At 41.1% G+C, this 16,281-nt stretch overlaps 1 protein-coding gene across 2 annotated transcripts in view; it reads left to right on the top strand.

Moving 5' to 3' along the window:
- Positions 1-16,020, top strand: part of BTBD1 (BTB domain containing 1) — a 38,621-nt gene extending 22,601 nt beyond the window's left edge. The window contains exons 5-8 of one of the 2 annotated variants that reach the window (XM_044232131.1): positions 4,021-4,213; positions 10,174-10,261; positions 13,553-13,699; positions 14,171-16,020. In XM_044232131.1, coding sequence (XP_044088066.1) covers positions 4,021-4,213; positions 10,174-10,261; positions 13,553-13,699; positions 14,171-14,329 — 587 coding nt within the window. In that variant the 3' untranslated portion in view covers positions 14,330-16,020. Of the gene's footprint in view, positions 1-4,020; positions 4,214-10,173; positions 10,262-13,552; positions 13,700-14,170 lie in introns of those variants that run through there. The other variant, XM_044232133.1, reaches the window with a different exon arrangement.
- The last annotated feature ends 261 nt before the right edge of the window (positions 16,021-16,281 follow it).

Here is a 16,281-nt window from a genome sequence, read left to right as displayed (position 1 = left end):
GAGAGACCCAAGGGTGCCTGGGGGGCTTAAGTGTCTGCCTTCAGCTCAGGTCATGATCTCTGGGTCCTGAGATCAAGCCCTGATTAGGGATTCCTGCTTAGGGAGGAGTCTGCTGCTCTCTCGCTCGCTCTCTCCCGGCCTCCTCACTGCCTGTGTGCACGTGCGCTCTCTCTCTCTCTCTCTCTCTCTCTATCAAAGAAATATCTTATTAATACGGGGTGCCTGGGTGGCTTAGTGGGTTAAAGCCTCTGTCTTCAGCTCAGGTCATGATCTCAGGATCCTGCGATGGAGCCCCGCATTGGGCTCTCTGCTCAGCAGGGAGCCTGCCTCCCTCTCCTCCTCTGCCTGCCTCTCTGACTACTTGTGATCTGTCAAATAAGTACAATCTTAAAAAAAAAAAAAAAAAAGAAAAAAGAAATATCTTATAAATAAATATGTATAGGGGCGCCTGGGTGGCTCAATGGGTTAAGCCGCTGCCTTCGGCTCAGGTCATGATCCCAGGGTCCTGGGATCGAGTCCCACTTCAGGCTCTCCGCTGGGTGGAGAGCCTGCTTTCCTCTCTCTCTTTCTCTCTCTCTGCCTACTTCTCTGCCTACTTGTGATCTCTCTCTGTCAAATAAATAAAATCTTAAAAAAAAAAAATGTATATATGTATATATGTGTATATATACGCATACATATGTTTTGAGTCTTCGTTCTATGACACATTCTTCTTATCCATATTGACATTGAGTATTATCTGCTTTTAAGTCATGGCCAGGTTGATTTAAAGGAAAAAGGAAATCTCATTATTGTTTAAAACTATATTTTTATTTACTGGCCATTTGTGTTTTTTCTTAACATTTGTGACTTTTGTTTTTTCTGTTGGGTATTCAAATTTTTCTTGTTGATTTATCATAAATGTTCTAATTTTCTCCGAATTTGTTTTTGTTGGAATCAATGTTTTTTCTTTCTGCAGACTTTTTTATTGAGGTGTAACAGCCACATAAAAAGTGAACACACTTGCAGAACCACACTTGCTATCAGTTGATCTTTTATTACCAGTACCGAGAAGCCTTCGTGGTGGTCCTCCAGGTCCCTGCTCTCCCTCCCAAAGGAGGGACCTGTAAATTAGTTTTGTCTGTTTTTGAATTTTTTTAGTTTTTATTTTAAACACCTGGTGCTTATCACCCTAAATGCAGTCCTTATTCCCCATTACCTGTTTGTCCTGCCTTCCCTCTGGTAACCATCAGTTCTGAGGATCTGTTTTTTGGTTTGTCTGTTTCTTTTATTTACCCACATGATCATTTGTTTTGTTTCTTAAATTCCACATGTGAGTGAAATCATCAGGTAATTGTCTTTTCTGACTGACTTCTCTTAGCGCTATACTCTAGCTCCATCAAGGTCATTGCAAATGGAAAGATTTCATTCTTTTTTATGGCTGAGTCATATTCTCTCTGTGTGCGCACAGATGCGCACACGCACCACATCGTCTGTCCATTCATCAGTTTATGGTCTCTGGGCTGCTTGTGTGTCTCGGCTGTCGTAGGTAATGTTCTTGTACACACCGGGTGCATCTGTCCATTTGAGTCAGTGGTTTTTATTCTTTGGGTAAATACCCAGTTAGTGTGATTTGCTGGACTGTAGGGGAGTTCTGTTTTTAACTTTTCGAGGAACCTTCATACTATTTTCCGGAGTGATTGTTATCAGTTTGCCCACCAGCAGTGCCAGAGGGCTCCCCTTTATCCACATCCTCGCAGATATTTATTTCTTTGAGAGAGAGCGAGAGCACGTACGTGCACACAGGCAGTGGGGAGGTGGGGGGAGAGAGAGAGAGGGAGAGCAGCAGCCTCCTCGCTAGGTTAACGTCAGAAGCGTCGATTGGGGGGCACCTGGGTGGCTCAGTCAGTTAAATGCTCTCTCTCGCTCACTCTCTTTCCTCTCTCAAATCAATAAATAAAATCTTTGAAACAGAAAAAGAGCCTGTTTATTTTTGTTTGCTTTTTTTTTTTTTAAGATTTTTATTTATTTATGAGAGAGAGAGAGAGAGAGAGACAGAGTGAGAGAGCATGAGAGAGGAGGTCAGAGGGAGAAGCAGACTCCCCATGGAGCTGGGAGCCTGACCTGGGACTTGATCCCAGGGCTCCGGGATCATGACTTGAGCTGAAGGCAGTCGTTCAACCAACTGAGCCACCATGCAAGCCCCTGTTTGCTAGTCATTTTAAGAGTGAAATTACATAAGTGAAATAATATGGTATTTGTTTTTGTTTGACTTATTTCACTTAGTCTCATGCCCTCTAGCTCCGTCCATGTTGTTGCGGACAGCGAGATTCATTCTTACGGCTGAGTGGTATTCTCTTGTAGTATATACCGCATCTTCTTTATCTTTTTCTCTCTCGATGGTACTTGGGTTGCTTCTCTGTCTTGGCTTTTGATAAATAGAAAATCTTAATTTTAATGAAGTTCATTTATCAATCTTTTTCTTTAGTAAGGTGAAGGCTTTCTGTGTCTTTAAGAAATTTGCCAGCCTCAAGGTTATTAGGATACTCTCTTAAGTTCTCTTAAAGAAGTTTTAATGTTTCACATTTAACATTTAGATCTGTAAACCAATTGGATTTTTGGCTTTTTTTGGTATTATTTTCTCACGCATGTATATGGTGTAAGGTAGAAGTTAAGGTTCATTTTTCCCCATGTAACTACATATTAAAAAACTACCCTTGCCCCATCCATTGCAGGGCCAACTTTGTTGTAAATCAGGTGATTTTGTTTGAATTAATCTGTTTCTGGGGTGTGTGCTCTGTTCCACTGTTACATTTGTTTATTCTTTTATTGTTTATTCTTGACCAGTTCTACATAGTTTTACACCAGATCTTGAAATCTGGTGGTGAAAATTCTCCAGCTTTATTCTTCTTCAAGATTATGTTGGCTATTTTTTGTCTTTTTGCATTTTTTACTCAGCTTGTCAATTTCCACCCCCCCAATCATGGGATTTTGATTGGAATTGTGTTGAATCTGTAGATTGGTGTGGAGATAATTGACATTTTTATAATATTACTTGTCACTAATACTTATATTTTATAATATTTCTAGTCTGCTGAGAGTTTTATCATTTATCAGCTGCTTCTCTTCTTTTCAGATAGTGATAGAATAGTTCCCCCCTTTATTTTTGTTTTTTTCAAATATGGAATTGACTTTATTAAGCAATGCATGAGTTGGGCAGCATTCTGTCTAGCAAGCAGAGAGCTGCTCTTTGCCATATTTTCTTAATATGGTGAACTCCACTTGTTTTTCCAAATTAAACCTACTTTGGATTCCAGACTTAGTTGTCATTCTTTATCCTATGTTACCAAATCCAATTTGCTAAACTTCTTAAAAAATAGATTTTATTTATTTATTTGACAGAGATCACAAGTAGGTGGAGAGGCAGGCAGAGAGAGAGGGGAAGGGACGCAGACTCCCCGCTGAGCAGGGAGCCCGATGGAGGGCTCGATCCCAGGACCCCGGGTTCATGACCTGAGCCGAAGGCAGAGGCTTAATCCACTGAGCCACCCAGGCACCCCTAATTTGCTAAACTTTCAAAAATATTTTTATGACTACTTCATGAGAGAAATTAGTCTATAATTTTCCTTTCTTAGAATGAAATTGTGGAATTTTGATTACCAAGTTTCTACTGGTCGCATACAAAAGTTATGGATGTTTCTTTTTTCAGTGTTCAAGAGTTTGTGTAGGATTGGTGGGTTTTTTTCCGTAAGTGTTTAGGAAAATTCACCAGTGAGGATCTAGAGTTCTTTGTGGAAGATTTTGCTTGTTGTTGTTTTTAAAGATTTATTTGTTTATGAGAGAGGGAGCGCTATTAACGGTTATGTTCCACTAGAGTAACCTCAAATGCATTTAGAGATCTTTGAATATATAACCAGAATTTCTCTACTTCTCTGTTACTTTAGGTCCTCTAGATTTGAAACACGTTGTCATGTGAAGTATTAGAGGGTTAGGAATTGAAGTCCAGGCGCTTTTCCTGAGGCTCTGTCTTTCTCTCTGCAGGTCCCGCTCAGTCTGGGATTCTGTCCGACCGCGAAGTGGTCAATCTCTTTCTCCATTTCACCGTCAATCCCAAGCCCCGGGTGGAATACATCGACCGGCCGCGGTGCTGCCTGCGGGGCAAGGAGTGCTGCATCAACAGGTTCCAGCAGGTGGAGAGCCGCTGGGGCTACAGCGGGACCAGCGACCGCATCAGGTAGCTGCCTCGTGCAGGGTCGGCGCGCGGCTCCCACTGCAGATCGCTGGCCGGGTTTTGTCTGCCACTGTGTGTGATCGCGGTCCGGAGTCAGGGAGGTACAGCTGTCTGCTCGCTGGACCGGGACTGCGAGGACCTCTCGGGCAGCGAGTGAAGGTAGAAAGGTTTGGGGCGGGCTTCTGCGGCCTGGGCTCTGTTCGGATGGCCACTGCTGGGCAGCGGACTCCGCACCTTCATTAAGCAAACCCGTGCTCTTAGGGCTTCTAGCCTGAGTGCTCCCTTTGCATGGGAGGTCACAAAAGCTTGAATGGGGAAGAAAATCAAAGAGTCCTGAAAGACACGTGGATATGAACCTGTGGAGGAATTTATCTTTGCTCTGTTGTGTTTTATTTAGGTTAAATATCAAAATAGAGTGAGTACCAGTTTTCGTAAAATGGATTTTTACTTAGGTGATGGCACTTTAGTATCAAACGAGGAACTAATAATAAGTTTGTTAAAAGATAGAATTCTGAGGGGGGGGACTCATTAATTATTGGGTGAAAATGGAAATGCATTTGTGGACTACTTAATAATCATTCACAATGAGAATATTATATAGAAAATTTATGAGATGAGGCAAAAGTGTCACACAAAAGGACAGTAATAATAACCTTCTTTTAATAAATAAAATTAGGGTAGAAATAAATAATTTTAAGCATTCAGCTCAAGTAGCTAGGAAATGAATAGCCAAAAAATAGAAAAGGGAAATGGAAAAATGTAGAAATTAATGAATTTAAAACAGTAGAATTAAGAAATCCATAAACTGGTTTCTTAAAAAAATCAAAATAAATAAACCTCAAAAATAGTAAAGGAAGAAAACATACATTTAGGAATAATAGTGGGGATATAATATAATCATATACTAAGGCAGTTTTTATTTTACTTCTGAGTTTACTCTGTGCTAATAAATTGAACATCTCGATGGAATGGATCATTTTATAGGCAAATATAAATTATCAGAATTGACTGGAGAAGAAAGCCTGAATAGACCAGTTACCAGTGGAAGGAATTAAAAGTTATCAAAGAACTGCCCCTTCACAAGGTGGTTTTTACAGGTGAGTTTTATCAAACCTTCAAGGAACAGGTCATTTCCTTGAGGCTTAAAAGAAGAAAGTACTTCTTGGTTAATTATTAAAAGAAGCATAACCCTTATACAGGAGTCTGATGAGACAAAAACATTTCTAGGTCAGTCTCATTGCTACAGAAGAACTTCTGTGTAAGATACCAGTGTCTTGAATCTAGCAATACCTCAGAAAAACCAGTACTGTATGAGCTAACAGGGTGTATGTGAAGATTGAAAAAATGCTCAGTATTAGAAAATACATTAAATACCCATTCACCACAGTAGCAGACCAAAGAAAAAAAGGAATATGATAGTTTCAGTAGGTGTCAGAAAGACTTGATAAAATCTCACCTTCATTCCAGATGTAACTGTTCATAGACTTGGTCTAGAAAAATTCTTTCACATGATAGACTGTCAAAACCTCAAGAGAGCAATGCTGGCCAGCCTTTCTGGGTTTCAGCAGTATTATAATTCTGGGTGATGGGATTTTTTTATGATTGTCATAAAGAGTAAGGAAATTAGAGCCTTGAATAATGGAAAGGAAGAAGTCTTTTTCATTATTTGCAGATGACATTATCTACGTTAGTACCAGTTATTTTTTATAATAAAATATTTTATATTCCCTCTTTACTAAACTGATGAAATTCATAGACCATATGCTTCACACATTGCTTTTAATTGCCATGATGATCTAGTTGTAATGGAGCAGTAACCATAACTGAGATCAAGTAAAAGCCGTGCTTCAGTGTGTGGGCACTGGACAGACAGAAGCAGGCAGTGCGCGTACGCACCAGCGTGCCGAGACCACTACGCTGGCGGGGGACAGGTGTAGCATCTTGATGTCAAAAACCAGGAGCGGTGTTGCTGCTAATCGTGTCATTTTTTTTAAAGGTTTCAAATAAAACAAAATACAGTCAGTCACTCCTATTTATTTTGTTTCCAGATTTGCAACTTGCTGATTCTCTAAAACTTATTTATACTTCCCATATCAGAACTTGAGGTGCTTTCTTAAGTCACAGGAGAGTTTTTTGGAGCTGGGGGACTGTGTTCCTATGTGAGGTCACACAAGGAGATGCTCTGTGCCTTATTTTCTCTATCCTGTGCGAATGGAGATAGAAGAGGGCAGTGCAGGGTCCTGCAGGACAGGCTCTGGGCCATGTGAACCCTAACTCTGCACCTGTTGGTGGGGGACCTCAGGCAAGTCACGGGACACTTCTGAACCTTTGTTTTCTCTTTTGTAAAATAAAGAAAATGGAATATACTACGATGAGCTGTTTTTAGGATTATAACGCATGTGAGGGGTGTGTGTGTGTGTGTGTGTGTGTGTGTATGTGTGCGTACACATGCCCCCCCCCTGCCAGGAGCAATGGTTTAGTATTTGTGCAACTTTATAGAATATGATTACTACAAATACGAGAATTAACTATATAATATTTCTGCTCTATATTGATCACCTCTTGTAAAGGTCAGTGAATATAAAAATTGTCATAAAAAATCTTTGGTTTATGTTGAAGCACTGAGTGATGCTAGGGACTTGGGGACCCCACTTTGCAAAGAGAACAAAGGACTGGTTATAATGCCCTAATTCCATTCTTTGCACAGACAAAAGAAACATCCTCTCTGTAGAAGTGATCTTGCTTTATAACAACGACGACAAAAAATGTTTGGTTTGTTTATTTGTAAATAAATTAGGAATTAGGTAGAATTAGGTTGAACTCATGTAGTTATAAATGAGTTTTTAACCTGTATGAATTCTGATCGGACACTTGAAAGTTGATTGGGATTCTTTGTTTTGGGAGACTGTCCTAACCATTGCAGTTAATCTGGTGCCCCTGGTTCCCTGCCAGTATTGACCCTACACCTTGGTGCAAACAGAGCTTGGCCTTCTTGAGGACCAGACTCATTTTGAGAACAAGGGATCCATCTGGATAATCTCAGGATCAGTAAAAATCTGTTGGAACCAGTGAAAGAGAATAGTGACCACTTGTGAAAGGTGTATGCAAGAACCAGTGACGTTCCTGCGTGTCCTCAGAATTCAGCTACAGAGATGGGCAGTAGCAAGGGTTGAGTGTGCTCAGTGCCGCTGAGCACTTAAAAAATGGCTGAGATGGTATGTTTTGTTGTGTAGTTTGCCACCATAAAAAGACAAAATTTGAAAAATATTTAGATTTTCGGTTAAAATATTAAATAAAAAACATATCACTTAGAGTGACAACATAAAGGAGCAGGAATAAATCCTAAGAAACACACAGTCGACTACCTTTATGAAAAATTGGAGAACTTGGACTGGAATCCGCATCTTTCCAGATTAACCCTGTGTGTGCAGTTCCTTTCAGAAGTCGCGTGTGTTTGGTACAGAGGAGTGGTTTGCAAAACTACTCTAAAGTTAACCTGGAAGACGAAATGTTTCTCTCTTTAAAAGAGCCGCAGGGATCGAATGTGAGAAGTATTACAATGCTAAAATAAGTGTTGTATGGAACACACTAGAGAGTTCAGAAACCAGCCTAACGGAGATGAGCATTTAGAATATAAGGGAGGAAATTTAGAAAGGGAAGAAAGGATTAACCTCTGGGAAAATCAAGTTAGATCCTTTCTGATCCCATCTAGCACTATCTGTATAAAGTTAAATTTTAACATTAAAAAAGTGAAATCATGACAGTGCTAGAGAGATGAATGTTACAGTGGGGTGAGATAGGCTTTTTTGAACTTGGCGGAGATCATATAATTTGACTACAGATAATACAGCATTTTTACTTCCAAAGCCACCATGAAGTTAATAAATAAATGACAAACAGGATACTTTCCATAGTGGATGTTTACTGATAAAGCACAGCTATATAACATGGCCTTTCAAATCCACATGAAAAAGATACTCATCAGCAGAGAAAAATGGGAAAAGAACATGAGTATTTCATTAAAGAGGAAATCCAGTAATGGTAAGCATATATATAAGCAAATGTTTTAACTCATTAGTAATCAAAGAAATATAAATAGACTCACTCAGGACTGCTGAACATGAGATAGAATCAATCTTTGTTCCCTGTGGGGTGGAAAGTGTGCTAGTCTTCCCAGGAAGCAATTTGATAATGTAAATCTAAAGCTTTAAGAATATACCTTTCATTTTCCTTAGCAGTTATACTTCTAGGAATTTATACTAGGGACATAATTAAGGCCCTACAAGACTATTCATGATGGCACTGTTGTATAATAACAAAATTGGGAGTAACCTAGATTATCCAACAATGAGAAATTAGTTAAATGTAGTGGAGAAGTAGTAATTGTTCAGCCTTTTAAATGAAAAGTTGCAAAAAATATATATGTATGTGTGTGTGTGTGTCTGTGTCTGTGTCTGTGTGTGTGTGTTCCGAGATGATTTTTTAAAGCAACGTGTTCATAGAAAACAAGTCTTACTTTCCCATTGTTAGAAAACAGAACCAAAAGTCTGGAAAGAAAATGCACCAAGGGTAAGTGGGGCCTCTCTCTGGGTCGTAGATTTAGTGAGGCTTTAAAATTGTCTTTGTTTAGCTGCATTTTCTAATTTTTTTTTTTTACAGAGATTATATTACCTTTTTTTTTTTTTTTTAAAGATTTTATTTATTTATTTGATGGAGAAAGAGACAGGGAACACCAGCAGGGGGAGGAGGAGGGGGAAAAGCAGGCTTCCTGCCGAGCAGGGAGCCTCATGAGGGACTCTATCCCAGGATGCTGGGATCATGGCCTGAGCTTAACAACCGAGCCACCCAGGCGCCCCTACATTTTTAAAATAAGAAAAAAACCTGTGTTACCAATGATATATTTAAAACTCTTGAGACAGTCTTTGCCCTGCACTATAGTGGGTAAGAGCACAGGCGTTTTGGCCCAAGCAGGTCTGCAGCCCCCAGCTATGCCACACTTTGTGACCCAGCAAGTTAATTTCTCTAAACCCTAATAAAAACAGTCCTGAGTTACTGAGTTTATAGAGCTGTTACAATGATTAAAGGAAATAATGTAAAATCTCGAAGCCCTGCATCTGGCTGGGGAAGGACTCGGTGTGTGGGAGTAGTAAGCACTGACATTGCTACAGAAGAGGCCGAGGGGCCCTGCTTTATGTCACCGATGACCACTGGTCATAGGGTCTTTCGGGGCTGTTTGTACTTCCTGTCAGTTTTTGTACATTCATGAAATGGAGGAAGGTGGGTCTGTCTTTTAACTGTTACGACCGAACTGGACTTGGTAATTGTGGTGGAAGATCTCATTACGATCCGCCTGCGTCAGTCGGTCCTGACCCCACACTGCACCTCCGTGTTCTGGGAACAGCAGCCTCTTCCTTCACGGCTCTGAGCCCGACCTGGAATTACCGACTGAGTCCTTCGCTTACTTGCCTGTTACTGGCGTCCTCTGTTAGGCCACAGGTGCAGTGTGGGTAGACGAGTTTGCTGACCATTGTTTCCCTGGTGCCAGGCCCGGTGCCCAAGTCTGACAGGCCTTGAGTAAGTGTTCATCCTGCTAAAAAGTTTTCTAGTTCGGGCTGCTGGGCTTCAGGCCTGATGACTCACATATTTGTGTTCATGAAGGAGATGGGCACATGTATTTGGACTAATACATCATTAAAATTATCATTACAGTAAAAGTGGCTGTTTGACTGTCAGAAATGTACAGTACAGAACACAAATTCTACTTAAGTTACTTAAGTTAAACTTACTCTAGAAAGAGTTTTTTAGTAAACAGATAACACCTCCAAGGATATTACATTTATGACAGTTTGCCTTTTTATGAGCAATATTAGTTATTCCAGGTAACACTTAGAAGTTTTATGAGCCTTCAGAATATGAATATTCACTGAATTATGTGTCTGTTTTATATCTGATTTCATTCTCAGGTTCACAGTTAATAGAAGAATCTCTGTAGTCGGATTTGGTTTATACGGATCTATTCATGGTCCCACGGATTATCAAGTGAATATACAGGTACACTTTCTTCCTCACTATATAATTGAAATATAACAAGCGTATTTTTACAGTAAGATCTCATTTTGACAAACCAGATTTCAATATAATTATCAAAGACATCAGAAAGCCTAGAAAGTTCTCTTTTGCAACTGATCAAGAGTGGTTTCAGATAATTGGGGTCCTGGGGTCTTTCCTAGAAGCATTAGTATCGAAGGAGCTCTCCTTTCTCCAGAAAGCACTTCTGTAGGTCATTCCTGCTGTGCATTGTCTTAAAAACACCCACCGGCTTTTTCCGTGGCACTTCGAACTCTTGGGCTTGAAACTGTTTAATTTCTCAGAACTACTATGAACACCTTCTGATCTCTGATTGTCTGACTAGACCCTGCCTCATGCTTTAGATCTTCTCCACCCCATTTCTTAACCTGGAAGAAAGTTAAATACCTTTCGCATTCTCTTTCAGTAAACCAGTGTTCTCCTGCTGTCCTGATCACACCAGTTAGTAAAATTGTTTTCGAAACACATCTACGCTGGACTTGTATTTACTGTGCATGTTAGTACTGGACTTTGATATTTTGCATAAGTTAAAACAAAAAATAGAAATGAGAAAAGGAAGTAAACAGTGTTTAAAAACTTATCAGTAGAAATAACTGCCTTCTCTAAAATGTTATTAATATATTATTTTAATAGTAAAAACCTTGGTGAACTTTGTGTTCAAAATACATCATTAGTTTTCAAAATACGGATCAGTTCAAACATCTGATTTGATGACGGTTGAAAAAGATGCCTCACTGCCTCACAAAGACTTCGGCATCCGAGGGAAGAGCCGCGTTGCTGGCCCTGCTCACGACATCGTGCTCGTTGTCTAATCCTGTCTGCTGCAGTCCCCTTGAACTTCAGCTGGGGCCCTCGGCGGCTGCAGTCCGTCAGGCCCCGAGTCTGGGTTTTGGCTCGGGTCGTGAGAGGGAGCCCCATGTTGGGCTCGGTGCTCAGTGCGGAGTCTGCTGTCCTTCTTGCTCATTCTGTTTGTCTCTCAAATAACTAACTAACTAACTAAATTAATTAATTAAAAAAAAATTCAGCTGATGGGTCCCCAGCTGGCTTGAGTCTATAGAATATACACTTCTTGATTCTGGAGGCTATGCATTTGAGTCCCTCCTTGGGTATGGAGATTGGTTAAATAAATAAAGCAAAGAATCAGCTGATACATTTACACTGCTTGCGTCATTTTGTTACTTGTTACAAACCAACTAGAAGGTGACTTTTTTTGGGAAAGATTTTATTTATTTGAGAGCGAGCATGAATGGGGGAGGGGCAGAGGGAGAAGCAGACTCTGTTGAACAGGGAGCCCGATGCAGGGCTTGATCCAGGACCCTGAGCCGAAGGCAGGTGCTTAACTGACTGAGCCACCCAGGCACCCCAGAAGGTGACATTTTTAATATTTTTAACAAATACTTTAAAAAGCCACTGAAATTTGAAAGATTTTAAAGGTTAGAAAATTTCATTTTTACCGTGTTAAGTGCGGTAAAACCACAGCAAACCTCGGAGGGGTACAGAAGCTTTTCACAGGTCCTCCCTGTTTCACCTGACAAGTAGTGTTGAGATCCATCCCAGGAGGATCCGTGAAGCCACCTTAGCAGGCTCTGTCATCTGCAGGCCCAAGAGAGGGCATCAGGGATGTAGGTCTGTTGAAATGGAAAAATATAAAAACTCTGAGTAAAATGAATGGAAATCGGACTTGTCTTTATTTTCTTCCCAGGGGCTGGCATCACACACCCTCCAAATGTAGCAGCAGGTAGACCTTTGTGGGTTTGTGTCTTAGCTCCACCTCGAGGTGTGATGGTGGCCAAGTCAGGCAGCGTCTCCCAGCCTCAGTTTCCTTGTCTGCTGTGGCAGCCGTGGTGCCCGCCGTACAGTTTCTAATGGCATTGTCCCCGCAGCCTCAGGGAGAAGGCGAAGCAAGTGTTCCTCCCAGTGAACCAGTGTGACTGGGGCTCAGAGAAGTGCAGGGGTCTGCTGTGGGGGGGACACCAGCCTGCCACGGTTTTACGTGTTGTTTTGCTTTGTTTTGTTTTTTAAAGATTTTATTTATTTGACAGAGAGAGAGAGCATGCACAAGCATGGGGAGAGGCAGGCACCCCAGTGAGCAGGGAGCCCAATGGGGGACTGAGTCCCAGGACCCGGGATCGTGACCTGAGCTGAAGGCAGTCACCCAACCCACGGAGCCACCCAGGCGCCCCGGGTTTAAGTTCTATATGGAACTGTGCGGGGCATTTAGGAAAGTACATGTATTTCTAAGTGGCACACGTGGCTTGCTTGTCACACACTGACTGCACTCGTGCAGCCGGCAGCCAGATCAAGGAACAGAGCCTTAGAGCGTCCTGGGGGACTGTGAGCGCCAGTCACCGTCCCTGCGGAGATGACCACTGCCCTGTTTTTGTCTCATGGGTGTGAAAAGGCGGGTCTGCGAGCCTCAGCCTCTGCGCGGCCTGTTCCCTTGCATGGGCTTTGTGTCCTGGGAAGCTCTGACTGGAGCTTTTAAAACTCCTGTGTGCGGCCTCACCCCTTCGCGACGGAGTAAAATCGTCCTCCGTGGGCGCTTGCTGCCGGCGCCGCGCTGAATCGTCCCCGCACACGGTCGGTGCCAGAAGCTTCGTGAGGGGGTGTCCCTGCGGCCTGGCGCGGAGTATGGAGCTAAATCGAAAACACGATGTTCACATTTTCATTATCTGCGTTCCCGAATTTCAGGTCATTTTAATCTCAGCAGATAACAGGGGAAATGCTGAGGGAATTTTCTAGGGGCAAGACACAGGCTAGCAAGGAGTAAAGGCCCATTTTCCTCAGTGTCTAAAATCCAGATGCTCGGGGCACCTGGGTGGCTCAGTGGGTTAAGCCGCTGCCTTCGGTTGGGGTCATGATCTCAGGGTCCTGGGATTGAGTCCCCCATCCGACTCTGCTCAGCAGGAAGCCTGCTTCCTCCTCTGCCTCTCTGCCTGCTTGTGATCTCTGTCTCTCTGTCAAACAAAATCTTTAAAAATAAATAAATAAATAAAATCCAGATGCTCTAAAAGCAGTCTCCCGAGCCGTGTGTCTCCTGTGGAAACCCCTCTGACCAGGCCCGGCCCCAGTTAGCTGGCATCCCCCTGCCCTTGACAACCTATTAGAGACGTCTTGGTGGGGGGGGGGTCGCGGTAAGTACAGAAGAATCACACAGGGACGCAGCCGCTGTTCCTCAGGGCTCCGTACTCCTTTCTGTGAACCCTGGCATCAGGGGATGTAACTGAGGTGTACCTTCTCTTTGAAAACTTACAGATCATTGAATATGAAAAGAAACAAACTCTGGGACAGAACGATACTGGATTCAGTTGTGACGGGACTGCTAACACGTTCAGGGTCATGTTCAAAGAACCCATAGAGATCCTGCCCAACGTGTGCTACACGGCATGCGCGACGCTCAAGGTAAGTCTTCTAGAATGTTCCAGAGGGTGATCTGGTGGGTTTCCTCTTGTTACAGAGCGGGCTTCCAGAGACAATGAGAGTCCCTGACAATAAAAGCTTTAGGAAGAGGGGAAGGAAGGAGGCTGGAAGTTAGAGTGCTCTAGTGCTTCTCAGCACAGCTCTGCTCAGAAATGTTCTTCACAAGAAGTAGCCCTTTGCTTGAGTAGGAGTTTGAATGTTTGACAGAAGATAAAATAATTATTTTCTTAAAACCGTTCACTGTTGCCTGAAAGCTGACTTCTGCATTCAGTATTTTTACTAATTAACTGACTTTGGGGCAAAAACTTTATTTTTCGTGAAATGGTTTAGCATAAGATTTCATACAAAAGGATTATAATGCAATATAATAGATCATTAATCTAATTAAAGCACCACATTAAATTGAGTGCTTATGAAATGAAAATTACTAATGAACCTTTCGTTCTCATTTAGGGTCCAGACTCCCACTATGGCACAAAAGGATTGAAGAAAGTCATGCATGAGACACCTACTGCTAGCAAGACTGTTTTTTTCTTTTTCAGTTCTCCGGGCAATAATAATGGCACATCAATAGAGGATGGACAGATACCAGAAATAATATTTTATACATAATTCAGCATTCTGGACATTTTGGCTAAATAGTAGCATACCATCTAGTCTCAAAGGCATAAAAAACTGGCCACAAAAAATAGTTTCAGTGTCATGAATATTTATAATATTTATAAGAAACATTCTAGTTTCTTAGAGGATATGAAGAATGTTATTTAAGGCTGTGCATGGTTTAAAAGGAGTTTTACATTTTCTTATAACCTTAGAGGAAAAGAGAACTGGGCATAAGTGTTTAAAAAAATAAATGCAGCTTTCAGCTTTACCTTGTATAATTTCATAAATCAGCTGACTCATGATCTTTCCACAGTTTTATAGAAAGATTCTAGTTTCAGACAGCTGGTTTCATTGTTGTTGTTATTGTTGTTGTTTTAATTGTTGTGAAGTTTAAGTGAGTTGGACTTAGAGGCTTATCTATTCTGAAGGTTATATGGAATGAGATGGGTCAGTATTCCTACAGAATTCCTATTAATTCACATAACTAATTTCAGAAAATTAAGAAAACTGACCTTATATTCGGAGTTTTGAATTATCTGGTCGTTAGCATTCAGAATATTGCTAGAAGTAGGCCTAATAAATGCCCAAGAGCATTCTCTATGTATTTACAAAAAAGGATATTTTATAGTAGTATATTAGTCATGTTATGTAGTACAATTTAAAACTATAAATGGAGTTTGTACAGATTCACAATAATGTGACATAAACAGAGGATCTAAAGGTAGAGTCTAAGACTGGATTCTTGATCACTAAACTGCACCATTGTACTCCGTGTGTCTGTATGGGGGATGCCCTTGAGAATGCCCGAGGTCGAGATGGCGCTGCTGGGGGCCACCAGCTAGCCAGCATCAGTTCAGCATTGTGGCGATAATCTTACATAACAGGAAACTGAATAAAATACTGACCTTTCTAACGACTACTTTGAGATTTTAAAGATAGCCAACAGAATCACTCCTGCTGAAAAGTATACTTTCTGTCACCTACACAGTTCTACCCAAGAGGTAAGATATGTTTCATATTTCTGACCTCAGCTCATGTCACAGGTACAGCTGTATTAGGAGGGGATAGGGAGTATATCTGGTAGAATAACATTTGTATACTTTTTATAAAGCAAAATTTTTATATAACATTCTCTTTTTCCCTCCAAAGTGATTATCTTGTTAAAAAAAAGCTTATGTGTAATTAAGTTTAAGATATGCAAATAGTTTGGGAAGATGGTTAAAAGTCAGTTCTTTTATGTAACAACTTAAAAAGAATTAAGGTTTTCTAAATAGTAATTAGGACATAAAAATTTTTCATCTAAAATAGTACTTCATTTTATATTTTCAAGAAGGTAGTAAGGTGTGTTGGTGGCGGAGGTCTTAAAACTGCTGAAGAAGGGACATTTTCTATCTCTGGTATCTTGTGTATATAAACCTCAGCTAACTGGAATATTGATGAAATGTGTGGTTCTGATTAAAGATTAACCAGCAAACACCCTATAGTGACTGTTACGGAAAGTCCTTCTACCTTACGATGTATGGCATGGGTACGACGGTTAATGTTTTTTTGACATTTGAGGCATTTCAAATGCTTTTCAAGTATGTTGCACTGAACAATGATTGTCACTGAAGGTAGCTGTAAAGGGATAAGCAACGGAACTGTTTACTGATATGGGACATCCCCTGGAATTTTATAAATAAATATCTATTATGCTTTTAGGTTTTTTTCATTTGTCTTTTTCTTCTGAAAGTTGAGTGTAAAACACTGGGAGCAAGGGTTCTAGCTGATTGAGGTTTAACCTTGTCTTTAATTTATGGCGGGAATTCAACACAAAGTAAGAGCGCCCCACTGCCGCCTTGGAGTGAGTCACTGGAACGCTGGAATCAGTGCTGCCGTCTCTGCTGCTTGATCCTTTTTTGTGGCCTCCAGTTTTTCTCCCTTGATCTAATCTCAGGAGGTGGGAGAATGTCTTGTCATTC

The sequence above is a fragment of the Neovison vison genome, chromosome 13 (genome assembly GCF_020171115.1).
Source record: "Neovison vison isolate M4711 chromosome 13, ASM_NN_V1, whole genome shotgun sequence".
Taxonomy (NCBI): Eukaryota; Metazoa; Chordata; class Mammalia; order Carnivora; family Mustelidae; genus Neogale; species Neogale vison.
The sequence above is the reverse complement of the archived record's forward strand: the minus strand, read 5'-3'. Positions and strand labels throughout refer to the sequence as shown.